The 21,090-nt window shown below is 44.3% G+C and overlaps 1 protein-coding gene across 1 annotated transcript; it reads left to right on the forward strand.

Annotated features, from left to right (window-relative positions):
- Nucleotides 1–2,560: 2,560 nt before the first annotated feature.
- On the forward strand, nt 2,561–20,888 carry LOC106605431 (thrombospondin-3a). The gene is made up of 22 exons (XM_014201085.3): nt 2,561–2,877; nt 4,312–4,515; nt 4,792–5,039; nt 5,409–5,511; nt 5,625–5,657; nt 5,771–5,853; nt 5,966–6,017; nt 6,144–6,292; nt 8,192–8,332; nt 8,502–8,576; nt 8,854–9,006; nt 9,364–9,582; nt 9,714–9,873; nt 10,064–10,182; nt 10,312–10,364; nt 10,892–11,073; nt 11,244–11,422; nt 11,699–11,747; nt 13,316–13,512; nt 15,464–15,636; nt 19,743–19,882; nt 19,999–20,888. Exons 1-22 carry the CDS (start codon nt 2,784–2,786, stop codon nt 20,058–20,060), a joined length of 2,868 nt encoding a protein of 955 aa, XP_014056560.1. The 5' UTR covers nt 2,561–2,783; the 3' UTR covers nt 20,061–20,888.
- The last annotated feature ends 202 nt before the right edge of the window (nt 20,889–21,090 follow it).

Consider the following 21,090-nt stretch of genomic DNA (forward strand, 5'->3'; position numbering starts at 1 on the left):
GAATTATAAGTGAAATAATCTGTCTGTAAACAATTGTTGGAAAAATTACTTGTGTCATGCACAAAGTAGATGTCCTAACCAACTTGCCAAAACTATACATTTGTGGAGTGGTTGAATAACGAGTTTTAATGACGCCAACCTAATTGTATGTAAACTTCCGACTTCAACTGTATATATATACTGCTCAAAAAAATAAAGGGAACAATTTAACAACACATCCTAGATCTGAATGAAAGAAATAATCTTATTAAATACTTTTTTCTTTACATAGTTGAATGTGCTGACAACAAAATCACACAAAAATAATCAATGGAAATCCAATTTATCAACCCATGGAGGTCTGGATTTGGAGTCACACTCAAAATTAAAGTGGAAAACCACACTACAGGCTGATCCAACTTTGATGTAATGTCCTTAAAACAAGTCAAAATGAGGCTCAGTAGTGTGTGTGACCTCCACGTGCCTCTATGACCTCCCTACAACGCCTGGGCATGCTCCTGATGAGGTGGCGGATGGTCTCCTGAGGGATCTCCTCCCAGACCTGGACTAAAGCATCCGCCAACTCCTGGACAGTCTGTAGTGCAACGTGGTGTTGGTGGATGGAGCGAGACATGATGTCCCAGATGTGCTCAATTGGATTCAGGTCTGGGGAACGGGCGGGCCAGTCCATAGCATCAATGCCTTCCTCTTGCAGGAACTGCTGACACACTCCAGCCACATGAGGTCTAGCATTGTCTTGCATTAGGAGGAACCCAGGGCCAACCGCACCAGCATATGGTCTCACAAGGGGTCTGAGGATCTCATCTCGGTACCTAATGGCAGTCAGGCTACCCCTGGCGAGCACATGGAGGGCTGTGCGGTCCCCCAAAGAAATGCCACCCCACACCATGACTGACCCACCGCCAAACCGGTCATGCTGGAGGATGTTGCAGGCAGCAGAACATTCTCCACGGCGTCTCTAGACTCTGTCACGTCTGTCACTTGCTCAGTGTGAACCTGCTTTCATCTGTGAAGAGCACAGGGCGCCAGTGGCGAATTTGCCAATCTTGGTGTTCTCTGGCAAATGCCAAACATCCTGCACGGTGTTGGGCTGTAAGCACAACCCCCACCTGTGGACGTCGGGCCCTCATACCACCCTCATGGAGTCTGTTTCTGACCGTTTGAGCAGACACATGCTCATTTGTGGCCTGCTGGAGGTCATTTTGCAGGGCTCTGGCAGTGCTTCTCCTGCTCCTCCTTGCACAAAGGCAGAGGTAGCGGTCCTGCTGCTGGGTTGTTGCCCTCCGACGGCCTCCTCCATGTCTCCTGATGTACTGGCCTGTCTCCTGGTAGCGCCTCCATGCTCTGGACACTACGCTGACAGACACAGCAAACCTTCTTGCCACAGCTCGCATTGATGTGCCATCCTGGATGAGCTGCACTACCTGAGCCACTTGTGTGGGTTGTAGACTCCGTCTCATGCTACCACTAGAGTGAAAGCACCGCCAGCATTCAAAAGTGACCAAAACATCAGCCAGGAAGCATAGGAACTGAGAACTGGTCTGTGGTCCCCACCTGCAGAACCACTCCTTTATTGGGGGTGTCTTGCTAATTGCCTATAATTTCCACCTGTTGTCTATTCCATTTGCACAACAGCATGTGAAATTTATTGTCAATCAGTGTTGCTTCCTAAGTGGACAGTTTGATTTCACAGAAGTGTGATTGATTTGGAGTTACATTGTGTTGTTTAAGTGTTCCCTTTATTTTTTTGAGCAGTGTTGTAGACGGAGTCTACAACCCACACAAGTGGCTCAGGTAGTGCAGCTCATCCAGGATGGCACATCAATGCGAGCTGTGGCAAGAAGGTTTGCTGTGTCTGTCAGCGTAGTGTCCTGAGCATGGAGGCGCTACCAGGAGACAGGCCAGTACATCAGGAGACCTGGAGGAGGCCGTAGGAGGGCAACAACCCAGCAGCAGGACCGATACCTCCGCCTTTGTGCAAGGATATATATATATATATATTTGATAGCCATACCTAAAATGTAAAATCGAATAGCTGAATGATCGATGGTATGACCATCTTAAAACAATTTCAAATGTTAGTTTAGTAGAATTTAATATCATGGAAACACATGTGAACCATTTTATGACATCTTGTTTGTTTTTCTGTTTTGTTCTTCTGTCCTTACCCTCTTTTATCTTCCTGCCCAGGGAGGATAGTCTCATATGTTTGAAGTACATAGCCTACTTAAGGCTATAGGCCCCTCAAAATCAACGTTGGACCTCGAAGCCAGTTCTACCTGCGTTCTTTCATTGTTCCCTTCTAATCAGGGACTTATTTAGACCTGGGACACCAGGTGGGTGCAATTAATTATTAGGTACAACATACCTCATAGGGTAAGAGTTGAACACCCCTGCTATACCTTAAACATAGGACATAACTTTATATCAGATTAATGACAGTATAGACTACCGGCACAGCCTAGATTATGGCTGTATAACATGAGAATTGAGAAAGTTGGACACCCCGCACGCCTCAGGTTATAGCAGGCGAATGAACTCCCTCGCTCACTGTCACATCCACTCTATGCGAACGAGGTACTTGGCCGGAGCGCGCCTGTAAGAAGCCAGTCGACATTTGTAACGGCTCTTGAACCTACATTCTGCGGTCAACTCACCCTGCAGACTTATATTTTTCACTTTGAAATAAATCTTCATTCATAAACATCAAACTGGACTCTCGGCGGATAGTTATTTACTCCTGTTGACTTTCGTGTCAACTTTCCCGCACCGTTTCTTGGGACATGGGTGCGAGGCGCGATGTGCCAATTTTTCTGGCTCTATCCACATTTCTATTCGTTGCAACATGTGAGCCAATGGATAAGCAAGATATGCAAGGTAAAACAAATAATACTAACTCACTCATAGTAGTGCGTCTTTTGTGAATCATCAAATTAAATTAGGTGGAAGTGTGTTTTCGAAATTAATTGATGCAGACTGTTTTTGGTCTGGACTTCACTTTGTTCTGCCATAGACACACATAAACTCGAGATGGTTATTATAATCCTGAAAATATTAGTTAAAACTGTAGTTTTAGAAGTGTGTGCGAGCCCTATAACAATTTCCAAGTCGAGCGTAAAACACTCCACACACAGGGCGCAACGTTTTTCTCTCACCTTTATGGCTTGAAATGTGCTGTTTTATCTCTATAGGCTACTTTCTATCATCTGTTTTCTCATTCATCTTGGTTATGTTGGTCTTGTTTCACTGCTGGTTAATTAGGTTATTTATTTTCCATTTCATACACAAATAATATTTAATATTATTTCTAATTGATCATTCATATTTCCTCTCTCTTTTCTTTCTTTTTTGAGATGACCAGTTTTTTCCTTCCACATGTCATAACTGATCATGTCTCCTCCACTTGTATTCTTTATGACATATACAGGAACAGAGAAAAAGCTAAGCCAACTATTTTATGACTTCCTTGGCTGACTTTTCCCCTATTCCCCTCTTTCCCCCTTGAGTGCTCACAGCCTGTTTGTGACATAAATCCTGATCATTGCCAAACCTCATTGTCCAAACCAGTGTGTGAACGGGTGAGGAGGTGTCAGAAATAATAGCAGAGAGAGAGAGAGGCAGAGAGAGGAAGGAGGAAGGGGAAAGCCTTCCTACTAAGAGCCAGAAAGCAGCCAGGAATCCTGCTCCTTTTATTCCTCTTTCTTTTGTTTTCCCCTGGGTTTTAATATCCAACAATGTGTCAGCATGGGCTTTGACTTTTGGCACTATGAAGTTCTCTGTGATAATGTTCAGGAATGCCACTGCTAAAATTGATGGAAGTAAAATAATTCTGTATTGGTGCACAGTCTAGGAAAGACAATAAATACAGAGAGAAATTCAAAGTCATAGGAAGAGAAATTAAATAGAAAAATATGTGTAAGAAAATTGTTGAAATGTACTATGTATTTGTACCTACAATGTTATAACACTGTACTAGCTGCCTATTAAACAAACATTTAAACTGTAGATGGGGACTATTTATTAGTGAAATAAAATAACTTGGAAAACTTGTTTCTTAAGAAGTCTTCATAAGAGATGCGGTTATAATAAGAGTCAGATTTGCTATTGTTGTTAGATGTTGCTTCAGAGATGTCAACTAGTCACTCAACAGGTGTCCTCATATACCTGGCCAAGAGTCAAAGGTGAAGCGTCATCATGGGACTGGATGAGAGCCTTTGATCAGGGAAAATGGTAGATAGATACCCTCTTTCTTCATTATCCCTCTCTGTCATTCTCTCCTTCATTATCTCTCTCTCCTCACCCCCTCTCCAGTCATTGACATGCTAACCCTGGACTCCAAGACCAGTGTGTCTGCGGTGGAGAAGGTGACAGGTGCCATGAGTGTGCTCAGTGACATCTACATCGTGTCCACATTCCGCCTGCCTCCCAAGATGGGAGGGGTGCTGCTGGGCCTCTACAGCAAAGAGGGGAACAAGAAGTACCTGGAGCTGGCCATCATGGGAAAGATCAATAAAGGTACTTCACTCTCACCCACTGACTAAACCAGAATGAACTATTTCCTAGTTTCTCTGTGACGGAGCATACAACTAACTCAGTCTCAAACCACCTTTAGTATTTAAAAGTGTTCACATTAATATCAATCTGTCCATCAAGTTTCCCTTTTTCCACCCCCCCTTCTTTTGTATCTGTTTGACCTTTCTCTCCTTGTTCTTCTTTTGCTGTTATTAGTTACCTTTCCTTGTTCACTAAATCCAATTTTATTTTTTCTCCCTCTGTCATCCTCTCTCTTAGCTCTGGTGCGTTACGTGAGGGAGGATGGCAAAATTCACACAGTGAACCTCCAGAGCGCAAACCTGGCTGATGGTCGCACACACTCCATTATTCTCCGGGTCGGAGGCCTGCGCAGAGACAACCTACACCTGGAGCTCTACGTCAATTGTCGATTGGCTGACTCCAGCCAGGGCCTCCCACCATTGGTCCCTCTCTCTGCGGAGAAGGTGGAGATTCGTAATGGCTTCAAGGCCTACGCAAGGCTACAGGTGACAAGGAGCACTGAGTCTGACACTTAGTCCCAAGTAAATCCCATGCCCCTTTAGTTAGGGGCCAGGGCTTCATCTCAATAGCCCAACGTGGCTTGCTCTCCTCGTCTCCTATCCTCAATCTGCACTTATTTGAAAACACAGGGTGAAGCAATACGGTGGATGCCTACTGGAAATTAGCTTTCACCTGTCAAGGGCTTTCACATCAGTGTAGATGAAGTGGAGCAGACGAGGAGTGGAGGCGACTTTTAATTGAGAGGTGGTCCTCTTTGACTACCTTTAACCATAGCAACAGCTGTCATATCAAATCATAGCATATCATAGCAGCTCAACCACAGCATGGTGTGATCCAAGGTTCTCCCATTACAGGGCGCTGTGGAGTCCCTCAAAATGGCACTAGGGGGCAGTGTGGCCAAAGCAGGTGCCCTGACAGACTGTCCATTCCAGGGGGATTCATCAGTCTACAACACAGGTGTGTCCAAAATCACTATATGACTTTCCAAGATGAAGTCTGTTATGAAAAAAGCGAATCAGATGTGCATCCTGAACATGTTTTAACCTAAAGTCCTTTTCCTCTTCTTACAGTCGGTGCGACTGCAGAAGTGAACTCCATTCTAGGTGAGTGTATCCAAATGTCTCTTTTCAAGTATACAGTGGAATCAATGTCTTATGGAAATGTGTATTGGCTTTACTTGACAATGATTGGGCATTCTGTGGTTATTGTATGTCAGGTGACCACACTAAGGCTCTGATTGGTCAGCTAATCATCTTTAACCAGATCCTAGGAGAGCTGCGAGAGGACATCAGAGAGCAGGTGGGTTGTGTGTCTGTGTGTGGGTTTGTACAAGTGTATGCATGCAGCATGTATGTGTGTCTGCATACTGTATGTGATTGTGCATTTTCACTGATGTCCTCTCCTTCTCCAGGTGAAGGAGATGTCCCTGATTAGGAACACCATTCTGGAGTGCCAAGTGTGTGGTGAGTGAACAGCCATGGGAAAAAAACAATATGTATGGAAAATTTGACCCATCCCTCATGTTCCCTGTTCTTGTCTTGCTCTTAAATACAAAATAAAACCTAAACCAACGGTGTGTTGACCTCCAGGCTTCCACGACCCTCGTTCCCCCTGCTCCCCCAACCCCTGTTTTAAGGGTGTGTCCTGCATGGAGACCTTTGACTACCCAGGGTACCGCTGTGGTCCCTGCCCGGAGGGCATGATGGGGAACGGAACCCACTGCCAGGACATTGACGAGGTATAACACAATAACAGAAAAGAAATGGAAATTAGCCTAGCCGGGTATTAAATGGTGGTTTTTACACTGCCTCAAGCTCACAGTTGAATGAAATGTGAATTGACAAGGCTTTTAGGGTGACAGCTGAGCTGTTGTCAAAATAGACAGAGTCACTTCAAGTACTGTACTCAGCACGGCTCTTATTTCAAAGAGCCCCTACTGTACCACTTACAGTGAGGGAAAAAAGTATCTGATCCCCTGCTGATTTTGTACGTTTGCCCACTGACAAAGAAATGATCAGTCTATAATTTTAATGGTAGGTTTATTTGAACAGTGAGAGACAGAATAACAACAACAAAAAATCCAGAAAAATGCATGTCAAAAATGTTAGAAATTGATTTGCATTTTAATGAGGGAAATAAGTATTTGACCCCTCTGCAAAACATGACTTAGTACTTGGTGGCAAAATCCTTGTTGGCAATCACAGAGGTCAGACATTTCTTGTAGTTGGCCACCATGTTTGCACACATCTCAGGAGGGATTTTGTCCCACTCCTCTTTGCAGATATTCTGCAAGTCATTAAGGTTTCGAGGCTGACGTTTGGCAACTCGAACCTTCAGGTCCCTCCACAGATTTTCTATGGGATTGAGGTCTGGAGACTGACTAGGCCACTCCAGGACCTTAATGTGCTTCTTCTTGAGCCACTCCTTTGTGGCCTTGGCCGTGTGTTTTGGGTCATTGTCATGCTGGAATACCCATCCACGACCCATTTTCAATGCCCTGGCTGAGGGAAGGAGGTTCTCACCCAGGATTTGACGGTACATGGCCTCGTCCATCGTCCCTTTGATGCGGTGAAGTTGTCTTGTCCCCTTAGCAGAAAAACACCCCCAAAGCATAATGTTTCCACCTCCATGTTTGACGGGTGGGGATGGTGTTCTTGGGGTCATAGGCAGCATTCCTCCTCCTTCAAACACGGCGAGTTGAGTTGATGCCAAAGAGCTCCATTTTGGTCTCATCTGACCACAACACTTTCACCCAGTTGTCCTCTGAATCATTCAGATGTTCATTGGCAAACTTCAGACGGGCATGCATATGTGCTTTCTTGAGCAGGGGGACCTTGCGGGCGCTGCAGGATTTCAGTCCTTCACGGCATAGTGTGTTACCAATTGTTTTCTTGGTGACTATGTCCCAGCTGCCTTGAGATCATTGACAAGATCCTCCCGTGTAGTTCTGGGCTGATTCCTCACCGTTCTCATGATCATTGCAACTCCACAAGGTGAGATCTTGCATGGAGCCCCAGGCCAAGGGAGATTGACAGTTCTTTTGTGTTTCTTCCATTTGCGAATAATCGCACCAACTGTTGTCACCTTCTCACCAAGCTGCTTGGCGATGGTCTTGTAGCCCATTCCAGCCTTGTGTAGGTCTACAATCTTGTCCCTGACATCCTTGGAGAGCTCTTTGGTCTTGGCCATGGTGGAGAGTTTGGAATTTGATTGATTGATTGCTTCTGTGGACAGGTGTCTTTTATACAGGTAACAAGCTGAGATTAGGAGCACTCCCTTTAAGAGTATGCTCCTAATCTCAGCTCGTTACCTGTATAAAAGACACCTGGGAGCCAGAAATCTTTCTGATTGAGAGGGGGTCAAATACTTATTTCCCTCAATAAAATGCAAATCAATCAACATTTTTGACATGCGTTTTTCAGGATTTGTTTGTTGTTATTCTGTCTCTCACTGTTCAAATTAACCTACCATTAAAAGTATAGACTGATCATTTCTTTGTCAGTGGGCAAATGTACAAAATCAGCAGGGGATCAAATACTTTTTTCCCTCACTGTATCTCTGTCTATTTCTTTCTCGTCTCCCCCACTCTCTCTGTTCTCTCTCTATTTCTATTCTCTGTCTCTCTAACTTGTCTCAGTGTTCCATAGCCCAGCCCTGCTACTCTCCAGATGCGTGTATAAACACAGTGAAGGGTTTCAGCTGTGAGCTCTGCCCCCCTGGTCTCTGGGGCCCACCCCTCTTTGGGGTCGGACTGGAGTACGCCAAGCACCACAAGCAGGTACACACACACACACACACACACACACACACACACACACACACACACACACACACACACACACACACACACACACACACACACTATCACTTTTTTCCTTATTGACATAATCCATAAATCCCTATTGTATTTTTTTCCCTCACACACCTTGCTGTGGTTTTGTTTATAGGAGTGTGTAGACATCGATGAGTGTATTGAAGTTGCCAACGCCTGTGTGCCACACTCCATGTGTACCAACACCATCGTGAGTAGAAACCCTTTTCCAATGTGAAGATGTTTATTACAATGTATGTACAGCGTCAAATCTTCACAAACGAGACATCGCCCTCTTGTGATCATATGAGAGTACTCTAGAGCCACTGTGTAGTAAAGCTGTTCTCTCTCCCTTCCTCCTCTCTCTCCCCATCTCTCTTTCTCTCTCCACCCTCCTCCTCTCTCTCTCCCACCTCTCCTTCTCTCTTGCCCCCGTCCTCCTCTCTCTCTCTCTCTCTCCCACCTCTCCTTCTCTCTTTCTCTCCCAGGGCTCGTTCAGGTGTGGTGGCTGTAAGGTGGGTTACCTGGGGAACCAGACAGTGGGCTGCATGCCCCGTAGGTCCTGTGCCACACTCAGCTTTAACCCCTGTGATGCCAACGCCCACTGCATTATAGAGAGGAACGGCGAGGTGTCCTGTGCGGTAAGCAACAGTGGTCTTTTACTACCTTTGCCCTCCTGGCACGGAAAAGAGGAGCCACACTGCCCTATACTGCCAAACTCTAAATACTACTTTATAGATCAGGGCTGGGCAACTCCAATCCTCGAGGGCCTGATTAGTGTCACACTTTTTCTCCATCCCTAGCAAACACAGCTGATTAATCAAATTGCATTCTAAACTGAAGATCATGATTAGGTGATTATTGGAGTCAGGTGTGTTAGCTGGAGCTGGGGCAAAACTGTGACACCAATCAGGCCCTCAAGGACTGGAATTGCCCACCCCTGTTATAGATGTATTGTAGGTTTGTTTTAAAATGCTCTCTTTTCTTCCATTCTCCAGTGCAACATTGGCTGGGCCGGTAACGGGAACACTTGTGGCACAGATACAGACATTGATGGATACCCAGACCGCTCTCTACCCTGTATGGACAATGACAAGCACTGTAAACAGGACAACTGTGTTTACACACCCAACTCAGGCCAGGAGGACGCAGACAACGACGGCATCGGAGACCAGTGTGACGAGGACGCAGATGGGGACGGCATCAAGAATGTGGAGGTGTGTGTGTTTCCATCTCAGACCCTCTGTGATAATTGTATCTGGGTGTATGTGTGTGATAATATAACTTGTATGATTGTAAGTCATTGTTTCTCGTTTTTTCTCATGACAATAACTGTTATATTTTGCAGGATAACTGTCGACTAGAACCCAACAAAGATCAGCAGAACTCAGACACAGACTCTTTCGGTGACGCCTGTGACAACTGTCCCAATGTCCCTAACATTGACCAGAAGGATACGGACAGCAATGGGCAAGGAGACGCCTGTGACAATGACATAGATGGAGATGGTGTGTATTCACACACACACACACTCACACTTTCACTCACACACTCACTCACACATAAACGGCAAGATGTCCGGGGGACCTTTTTGTGGGCCGCCGTTGAATTTGGCATTACACTCATTGTTAACATAGCAAATCTAAGCAACTAGGTGATGGCCCTCATGTCTCCCCCCTGTCTTACCCTGGTGTTCAGGTATCCCCAACGTGCTGGACAACTGCCCCAAAGTCCCCAACCCCATGCAGACAGACAGGGACGGAGACGGGGTAGGAGACGCCTGCGACAGCTGCCCTGAGATCAGCAACCCCATGCAGGTAAAATAACCTTCACACACCCCCAATTCCCAAAATATGGATCTACAGAAGATATTCAGCTTGGCTGAAACAGGGGTTTAGGCTGCTCATTTGTCTTGTCTTTGGTTTATTCTGAACCTCTCCCCCTAGACGGACATTGACAATGACCTGGTGGGAGATGTGTGTGACACTGACCAGGACACGTGAGTCTCTGACTTAAACATGCACGCACACACGTCCGCACACAAACACACACAAACTGCACTCACACTGCTACAGCTGTCACACAGCGCTACACCTGCTGTGGCTAACACACACATACATGCACCTGCTGCGCTCATATTCACAAAAACACACACTCACTTTACACCTGCTGGGATTTACAAGTAGACACACACACCTGCTGGGGCTTGTTTTTGTGCTGCAGTTAGAACTTCCTGATGGTGTTTTTCTAGGTGATCAAAAAAACACTAACTATTTCGGTACAAACAAAATAAGTGAACATAACATGACTTGGGCCAGGATTCAATGCGTTATAGGGCAGCGCACTATACCGGATTTTAAAAGGTCATTTACGATTGAGCCGACATGCGCAGCATATACCATGAACGTTGTTTAAAATGCCTAAGGCGCATTGTCGGTTGTCTAGTGAACTGCGCTAGAGCACTCCTTGAATTAAATCCCATCCTAGGAGTTTAACTGAATTCCAATGTGTCTATGTGTGTTCCAGGGATGGGGACGGTCACCAGGACTCCAGGGACAACTGCCCTGACCATCCCAACAGCTCCCAGCTGGACTCGGACAACGATGGCCTTGGGGACGACTGTGACGATGACGATGACAATGACGGGATCCCAGACATTCAAGACAACTGCAGACTTATCACCAACCCCAACCAGAAAGATTCTAACAGTAACCAACCGTTACTAAAACTTGAACAGTGAACTATCCCTTTAACAGTAACCAACCGTTAAAGGGATAGTTCAATGTTTAAGTTTTAGCTTATTTTTTACTTCTGCATTGCTACATGCTTCAAAAGTGGCCATCTGTCTTACTATGGCCATCTCCCTCTCCTCTCCCAGGTAACGGGGTGGGCGACGTGTGTGAGAACGACTTTGACAATGATTCAGTCTGGGATCTGATTGATGTGTGCCCTGAGAGTTCAGAGGTCACACTGACAGACTTTAGAGCCTATCAGACAGTCATTCTGGATCCGGAGGGCGATGCACAGATCGATCCCAATTGGGTGGTGCTCAATCAGGTGACCATTGACCTCCCTCTTTGGCTCAACACATGAACAACTTTGATTGTAGGCTGAAATATCCCTTTAAGGTTATCCTCCTACTCTGAAATCAGTTTACAAGGAGGACTATTATGGTTATTATAAATAGGCCTATGCTAGTGCATTGACTACAGACTAAAGCATGGTAAATTGCATTGTGCATATTTGTCACGCTCTTATGGAATACTCTAAAATTAGGTGTATGATTCATTTTGGATATGGATTCTGATATTAGCGAATCCTCTTTTATTGCAGGGCATGGAAATAGTTCAGACCATGAACAGTGATCCTGGTTTAGCTGTGGGTAAGTTGATGTTATGGGTTATGTTGTTTGTTACTTCTTGTCCTGGTCCTGTGATGTATTCTAAATGGAACTGCTCAAATTCTGGCCTACACAGTGATTTGAGTATAGCTGTGTATTGAAAAGGTGCTGGAAAGAAATATATTCAGTACCTGTCAAAAGTTTGGACACACCTACTCATTCAAGGGCATTCTTAACCAGCTTCACCTGGAATGCTTTTCCAACAGTCTTGAAAGAGTTCCCACATATGCTGAGCACTTGTTGGCTGCTTTTCCTTCACTCTGCGGTCTAACTCATCCCAAACCATCTCAATTGGGTTTAGGTTGGGTGATTGTGGAGGCCAGGTCATCTGATGCAGCACTCCATCACTCTCCTTCTTGGTAAAATAGCCCTTACACAGCCTGGAGGTGTGTTGGGCCATTGTCCTGTTGAAAACAAATGATACTCCCACTAAGCACAAACCAGATGGGATGGCGTATCTCTGCAGAATGCTGTGTTAGCCATGCTGGTTAAGTGTGCCTTGAATTCTAAATAAATCACTGACAGTGTCACCAGCAAAGCACCCCCACACCATCACACCTCCTCGTCCATGCTTCACAGTGGGAACCACACATGCAGAGATTGTGGTTGGAACCAAACATCTCAAATTTGGACTCATCAGACCAAAGGACAAATCTCTACTTGTCTAATGTCCACTGCTCATGTTTCTTGGCCCAAGCAAGTCTCTTCTTCTTATTGGTGTCCTTTAGTAGGGGTTTATTTGTAGCAAATTGACCATGAAGGCCTGATTCACACAGTCTCCTCTGAAAAGTTGATGTTGAGATGTTACTTGAACTCTGTGAAGAATTTATTTGGGCTGCAATTTCTGAGGCTGGTAACTCTAAATAACTTATCCTCTGCAGCAGAGGTAATTCTGGGTCTTTTTTTCCTGTGGCGGTCCTCATGAGAGTCAGTTTCATCATAGTGCTTGATGGTTTTTGCAACTGCACTTGAAGAAACTTTCAAAGTTCTTGAAAGTTTACGCATTGACTGACCCTCATGTCTTAAAGTAATGATGAACTGTCATTTCTCTTTGCTTATTTGAGCTGTTCTTGCCATAATATGGACTTGGTCTTTTACCAAATAGGGCTATCTTCTGTATACAACCCCTACCTTGTCATAATACAACTGAATGACTCAAACGCATTAAGAAGGAAAGAAATTCCACAAATGAACTTTTAACAAGGCCCACCTGCTAATTGAAATGCATTCCAGGTGACTACCTCATGAAGCTGGTTGAAAGAATGCCAAGAGTGTGCAAAGCTGTCATCAAGGCAAAGGGTGGCTATTTTGAAGAATCTCAAATATAAAATATATTTTGATTTGTTTAACACTTTTTTGCTTACTACATGATTCCATATGTGTTATTTCATAGTTTTGATGTCTCCATTATTATTTTACAATGCAGAAAATAGTACAAATAAAGAAAAACCCTTGAATGAGTAGGTGTGTCCAAATGTTTGACTGGTACTGTATATTTTTAAATTCCAATGAACTGAATTGACCTGACTCAATGCAATAACCTCCCCCAGGCTACACAGCGTTCAATGGGGTGGACTTTGAGGGCACCTTCCACATCAACACGGTGACGGACGACGACTATGCAGGCTTCATCTTCGGCTACCAGGACTCCTCCTCCTTCTACGTGGTGATGTGGAAACAGACAGAGCAGACCTACTGGCAGTCGACACCCTTCAGGGCCATGGCCCAACCTGGCCTGCAGCTCAAAGTGAGTGATGGGACACAAACACAGCAGCCTATAGGTGGTGCTACTGATAAGAAACTTGGCTAAATCGGAACACTTCCTGAGAATCACCTTCAGACAGACTCTGCTGTTGGTTATACACTACCGTTCAAAAGTTTGGGGTCACTTCGAAATGTCCTTGTTTTTGAAAGAAAAGCAAATGTTTTGTCCAGTAAAATAACATAAAATTGATCAGAAATACAGTGTAGACATTGTTAATGTTGTAAATGACTATTGTAGCTGGAAACTGCAGTTTTTTTATGAAATATCTACATAGGTGTACAGAGGCCCATTATCAGCAACCATCACTCCTGTGTTCCAATGGCATGTTGTGTTAGCTAATCCAAGTTTATCATTTTAAAAGGCTAGTTGATCATTAGAAAACCCTTTTGCAATTATGTTAGCACAGCTGAAAACTGTTGTGCTGATTAAAGAAGCTGTCACGTATCACTTGAATAGCAGGAGGGGTGAAGTCAGGCGCAGGAGACTGAGGTCCGTGAAACACCCGTTTAATAAATAGTCAAAAAATGCCGCAACAAGGCAGGGCACACACACAAACAAAATAGGAGAACAGCTCCTAAATACAGTGGAACGGGAAACAGCCTGGCAACCCTAATGCCTAAAAATACGCAGCATAGAGAGGACAAACAATTCCCCTTCTTGCCCAAAAGGAATGACATAAAATAATCCTGCACAAATCCCCAAACGAAACAGACAAACTAAATATCCCACTAATTAACTAACACAGAACAGGTGCTGACCTAGACAGACATAACCAAAAGACACAGAAACATAGATCGATGGCAGCTAGTAGGCCGGCGACGACGACCGCTGAGCACCGCCCGACCGGGGAGAGGCGCCACCTTCTGTGGACGTTGTGACAGAAGCAATAAAACCTTGCCCTCTTTAGTCTAGTTGAGTATCTGGAGCATCAGCATTTGTGGGTTCGATTACAGGCTCAAAATGTCCAGAAACAAAGACCTTTCTTCTGAAACTCGTCAGTCTATTCTTGTTCTGAGAAATGAAGGCAAGAAAGCCAGCATCCCGAAGCAGCCACTTCACTGTTGACGTTGAGACTGGTGTTTTGTGGGTACTATTTAATGAAGCTGCCAGTTGAGGACTTGTGAGGCATCTGTTTCTCAAACTAGACACTCTAATGTACTTGTCCTCTTGCTCAGTTGTGCACTGGGGCCTCCCAATCCTCTTTCTATTCTGGTTAGAGCCAACTTGCGCTGTTCTGTGAAGGGAGTAGTACACAGCGTTGTACGAGAACTTCAGTTTCTTGGAAATTTCTCGCATGGAATAGGCTTCATTTCTCAGAACAAGAATAGACTGACGAGTTTCAGAAGAAAGTTCTTTGTTTCTGGACATTTTGAGCCTGTAATCGAACCCACAAATGCTGATGCTCCAGATACTCAACTAGTCTAAAGAAGGCCAGTTATATTGCTTCTTTAAACAGTACAACAGTTTTTAGCTGTGCTAACATAATTGCAAAAGGGTTTTCTAATAATCAATTAGCCATTTAAAATGATAAACTTGGATTAGCTAACACAACGTGCCATTGGAACACAGGGGTGATGGTTGCTGATAATGAGCCTCTGTACGCCTACGTAGATATTCCATAAAAAATCTTCCATTTCCAGCTTCAATAGTCATGTATAACATTAACAATGTCAAGACTGTATTTCTGATCAATTTTATGGCTTTTATGGACAATCAATGTGCTTTTCTTTAAAAAACAAGGACATTTCGAAGTGACCCCACACTTTTGAACGGTAGTGTAAGTACAACAAAGCATGTTGTGGTAGAGAGACATTGTAAAAACCTTTGATTGTTATCCAGTGAAATATAATAATGGAAAAAGTAGCATCTACTACAGGGTTCAGAATATGCAACAAACACTCTCTCTCTCTCTCTCTCGCCTGTCCCCCTCCAGGCAGTGAAGTCCCGTACAGGGCCTGGTGAGTACCTGCGTAACGCCCTGTGGCACACAGGTGACACCAACGAGGAGGTGAAGCTGCTGTGGTCGGACCCACGGAATGTGGGCTGGAGAGACAAGACGTCTTACCGCTGGCAGCTCAGCCACAGGCCCCAGGTGGGCTACATCAGGTAGGCCACACCCCTCTTTCTCTCTTACTTCTAAATTATTTGTATTTTATTTTAATCTACAACTTTCTATTTGTATCAGATGTTCAGTAACTGTTTTATTGTCAATAGAATTTATGATCTGAAGTCATTTAGTACCTGCTTGACTTTGTATCAGAATTCCATTGTTTTTTACTTACTCGGGGGCAGATGGGTTCGATGGATTTGAACTTGAAGCTGAGTTCATCCTCACTGGACAGGACCCTGTTGTGGTACACGGCCGTGTGTGACCACTGTTGACCACTAGAGGGAGTTTACACTGCCTTGGCTTGGCTGATAAAAAAAGAAAAAGAAAGATGGCTGGTGGCAGTTTGGTGGACTGGGTGGCTATTCACCAATATATACTCCATATTTTTCCCTCCTAAACCTCTTTGTGACTTTTACAGAGAGACCGGGCCCCCTGGCCCTCTATTGTCCCCGTTGCCATGTCAACCAAATCCTTGGCAAGAATTTGCTGAGCGCCCGTTCATATGCAGATCCAGAGGAAACTACTGTAGAGTGGGGGGTCTGAGAGAGACAGAGAGAGCGAGAGCAAGAGAGAGAGAGAAGGGGGGGTGAGGGGGAGAAAGCGAGAGAGGGAGAGAGCAGGGAGAGTATCAAAGACAGAGAAAGAAACAGAAAGATAAACAAGTGTGAGGGAGTCTGACTAGAGGCACTGAGAGTAACATAGCAGAATAAGGAAAAATCTCAGATTGTCAAATTCTAAGAGTGAAAGAGAATATCTTGAATCAGACGTCATATCCGAGGAACATATTGCTTATGCAAATAGTTTAAGAAACCAGCTTTATTGGGTGGCATAAATAGCACATTGTGATCAACAAAGCATCAGCTAGACATTTTCAAACGACACATTATTTTCAACCAATACCTGTGTTTGAGCATCTCTCAAAACCCTTACATTTCTGGCCCATTATCAGTAGCGATGCGTGGGTAAAATCACCGGGGAAGCCAAGCCAGAGCAAAAAGCCATTATATAACCTATGTGTTGTGATAATTGCTTTATTTGCTCTATAGCCTGTCTTGACACTGTGATATACACTGCTCAAAAAAAATAAAGGGAACACTTAAACAACACAATGTAACTCCAAGTCAATCACACTTCTGTGAAATCAAACTGTCCACTTAGGAAGCAACACTGATTGACAAAAAATGTCACATGCTGTTGTGCAAATGGAATAGACAACAGGTGGAAATTATAGGCAATTAGCAAGACACCCCCAATAAAGGAGTGGTTCTGCAGGTGGGGACCACAGACCACTTCTCAGTTCCTATGCTTCCTGGCTGATGTTCTGGTCACTTTTGAATGCTGGCGGTGCTTTCACTCTAGTGGTAGCATGAGACGGAGTCTACAACCCACACAAGTGGCTCAGGTAGTGCAGCTCATCCAGGATGGCACATCAATGCGAGCTGTGGCAAGAAGGTTTGCTGTGTCTGTCAGCGTAGTGTCCAGAGCATGGAGGCGCTACCAGGAGACAGGCCAGTACATCAGGAGACGTGGAGGAGGCCATAGGAGGGCAACAACCCAGCAGCAGGACCGCTACCTCCGCCTTTGTGCAAGGAGGAGCAGGAGAAGCACTGCCAGAGCCCTGCAAAATGACCTCCAGCAGGCCACAAATGTGCATGTGTCTGCTCAAACGGTCAGAAACAGACTCCATGAGGGTGGTATGAGGGCCCGACGTCCACAGGTGGGGGTTGTGGGGGTTGTGCTTACAGCCCAACACCGTGCAGGACGTTTCACATTTGCCTCATGTGGCTGGAGTGTGTCAGCAGTTCCTGCAAGAGGAAGGCATTGATGCTATGGACTGGCCCGCCCGTTCCCCAGACCTGAATCCAATTGAGCACATCTAGGACATCATGTCTCGCTCCATCCACCAACGCCACGTTGCACTACAGACTGTCCAGGAGTTGGCGGATGCTTTAGTCCAGGTCTGGGAGGAGATCCCTCAGGAGACCATCCGCCACCTCATCAGGAGCATGCCCAGGCGTTGTAGGGAGGTCATACAGGCACGTGGAGGCCACACACACTACTGAGCCTCATTTTGACTTGTTTTAAGGACGTTACATCAAAGTTGGATCAGCCTGTAGTGTGGTTTTCCACTTTAATTTTGAGTGTGACTCCAAATCCAGACCTCCATGGGTTGATAAATTGGATTTCCATTGATTATTTTTGTGTGATTTTGTTGTCAGCACATTCAACTATGTAAAGAAAAAAGTATTTAATAAGATTATTTCTTTCATTCAGATCTAGGATGTGTTGTTTTAGTGTTCCCTTTATTTTTTTGAGCTGTATATATACAATAATAAGACACAGTGGCAGAATAAATTCAACCACATATTTGTTTCATTACAAAACTGGAGAGCAACATCTGTCCGGTGAAGACCACAAAACATGTTGCATGTAACAAACAGTTATATGACCTAGAGCATGGTCAAGCAAGGTAATGTTTATGGATTTAGAACCACGGAAAGTTTCCGCAAGTCGCAAAGAAAACAGGAGCTGCCTCCGCTATTCCAGCACCTTTTCAACTTCAACATCATCTAATCACCTATGCTTAGTCTAATGCAGTGACAACTAAAATATACCAAAAACGATTTAGTCCAATCAACGTAAGCTAAATATGATGTGGCTGTCCATGTAACTGATTTCTCTGTGTGTGTGTGTATTTGTGTGTGTTTGCGTGCGTATAAGTAGAAAGACATCTTGACTCACCCTACTTGTAGAGAAACGCCAATGCCATTCTCCTCTTTCATGTTGCCTAAATGGCTTATGACTCTGTCATATAGTACACACTTTTTGTTGTCCTAGGCTACCTGATTAAAATGCTTGCTAGTTAGCCTAACTACCTTTCATGGGCAACGATGCGCCAGGCCAGCATACTGCCCGGGGCACAATGTAGGAATTTATGGTTGGATCAGAATCGCCGTTATAATAATTGGCCAGTATGGAGAATTAAGTAAAACCACAAGTCCAAATCCCTATCTCCATCCATTGCTAATTTAGGAAAGGGACGATTTTAGCAAGCTAGCCACCGGAAGACAACAACACAAGGAGATGCAACAATTCAAGTTTTTTTCTGTCAATAATGATGTTTGGCTTGTGATGTGATTAGTCTGAAGCCAAATCCAAACGGGCTTCCCTTGACACCTTTTTTTTGGTGCTCCAGGACCATTCAGTGTTGAGCTCACTCAGTTTAGCTCAACACTGATTGGCTATTATTATAAAAAAAATGTATCAATGGAGACCAAATGCTCGCTGGCTTCCCTTGCATTCAATGCTACGGGCAGCAACAATTTCATAGTCTTTCTGACCAAACAGCATCAGATAGATATGCTACACATACTGAGACAGAGGGGCACTGTTACGTTAGATCAGATGCTTTCTCTGAGGAGATACATTCAGCCTGTTGCGAATTGAAGGAAATTTATGAAACACAGAGAGGCAAAAGATATATTATTTTGTATATATTTTTTTGTCCATTTTTTGGGGGAAGCCTAGCTTCCCTTGGCATCCATGAATACATGCCACTGCCCATTATAAAAAAAGTTGCCAGAGAAAAGGAGAGTTGGGGGGGTGGAGTTTGTGGAGGGGGGGGGGGGGTCACTCCAGTGGGGTGCAGTGAGGGGAGAGTGGAGAGAGAGAGAGACAGGTCTTTTTAGAGGCAGGGAGGCCCTATTCAGACCCAAACAGAGACACCTGCTTTGTATGCTGTGCAGAGGAGTCAATGGAGCACTGCAGCGATGCACTGCACTCACTCAGGCAGCGGCTGGGACAGGGGCTTGGCCTGCTCTCTCTGTCTCTCTTTCTCTGTTCATCCAAATCACCCATTTTGAGTTCTGTGGTTACTTGCCACTGGGTTTTAGTTTGGTGGCACTTCATTTGACTAATCTCTTATATGACCATACTACTACAGCTTCCCACAACAATCACGTTATGGGTATGTGACAGTGGTATAAATAAAGACAGTGTGGATGACTTTCATTTTGATAATTACCAGAGGGAACATGGCTAGAAATGACAAGGGAATGTAAAGGGTCCCCTGATTTGTGCATTGTCCCATGCTCTGTGGCAGGGTGAAGTTATATGAGGGGACGGAGATTGTGGCTGACTCTGGCGTGGTGATTGACACTACCATGAGAGGCGGACGACTGGGGGTCTTCTGTTTCTCCCAAGAGAACATAATCTGGTCCAACCTGCGCTACCGCTGCAACGGTAAGACTCCGTTCTTCACATTGCTACTAACCACTAACGATACTTATATTGAACAACATAATGCTAGTGAGCTAATTTACTTGTATGTTCTGCTTCATGTATCTGTTGTTTATTAGACACTGTTCCAGACGACTTCAACCCATATCGCAAACAGGTCCTGCTGCACATCAAGGTGTGAGAGGATTCGAGGATGTGTGAGTGCTGGGGCATGTAGATGAGTAACCTGTCCAGCACTGTCTATCTACACAAACTCACACACACATTCACACACACACTCTTACTGCCCCTCAGTACAGACTTCCAACTGCTGTTAAAATGTGTGTGACTGTGTCTGCCCATGAGTGAAAGGGGAGGGGTTTCAGAGTTGTGGTAAAGGAAGAAGAAGAACCAATTTACAACATTGTTGTTATACCAGACTGGAAAAGCAAAAAGGTACCAGAGACTTTGGAAGAAAGTATACATGATAATTCATGTATGTAGGACTTTGTTACTTCTGGGTTTGAGTGGCGTTCTTGCCCTCAATTTCACTGTATGAACGGTGGTTGTGTGAATGACAGCGGTTAACCGTTGAGTTTGACTGTTGCGTTAGGTGTGAGTGCCCGTTGTTGCTTTGTGTTTTTGCATTTACAGCTATTATAGGAATAAATGGATTCCTATTCCTAAAAGGATGTGTTTTTCCATCTCATATCTAACTGTAAAATAAAAACCATAAGCTAATGTTACAGGGATGATGGGAATTTGATAAATACTGTACATCCTCTGGATATGAAACTCCTGGTAACTCTGTCATGATCAGATAATGTCATCTCAGCAGCAAAATACAGATCTGTCACAAGAGACTGTAGACTTGCAGTTATTTAGCCATATTATGTTAAGCCTTTAATAGTGGAATGATGTCCCTATTTTGAATAAATGTGGATCTCTGTGGATTCTAGTGTATACTTTCCTGGACATCTGAGTTTGTGCCCAGTAATTGAATATGAAATAAAGCCTTATTGGAAGTGTTTCTATGAATTAAGTCATCTTTAACTGATTAATTAAACATAAGCATAAACAAAGAGCAACACAATCTTTGTCCACAAAAAATAATTAAACAATTGAATTTCTTAAAAATATGTTTATTTGACCCTTGTGATTCTGTACACAACAAGAATGCTAATGAACGATACTACTTTAAAAAAAATAAAAAATCTAGAGCAACTGTGATT

Source organism: Salmo salar, chromosome 05, assembly GCF_965601325.2.
Source record: "Salmo salar chromosome 05, fSalSal1, whole genome shotgun sequence".
Taxonomy (NCBI): Eukaryota; Metazoa; Chordata; class Actinopteri; order Salmoniformes; family Salmonidae; genus Salmo; species Salmo salar.

What these genes read in the sequence shown, in the direction of transcription:
- LOC106605431 (XM_014201085.3), top strand. Translation starts at nt 2,784, where the DNA reads ATGGGTGCGAGGCGCGATGTGCCAATTTTTCTGGCTCTATCCACATTT. An exon ending in AGAAGTGAACTCCATTCTAG is followed by an intron (nt 5,658 to 5,770) that starts GTGAGTGTATCC and finishes ATTGTATGTCAG; the next exon opens with GTGACCACACTAAGGCTCTG. An exon ending in ACGGCATCAAGAATGTGGAG is followed by an intron (nt 9,583 to 9,713) that starts GTGTGTGTGTTT and finishes TATATTTTGCAG; the next exon opens with GATAACTGTCGACTAGAACC.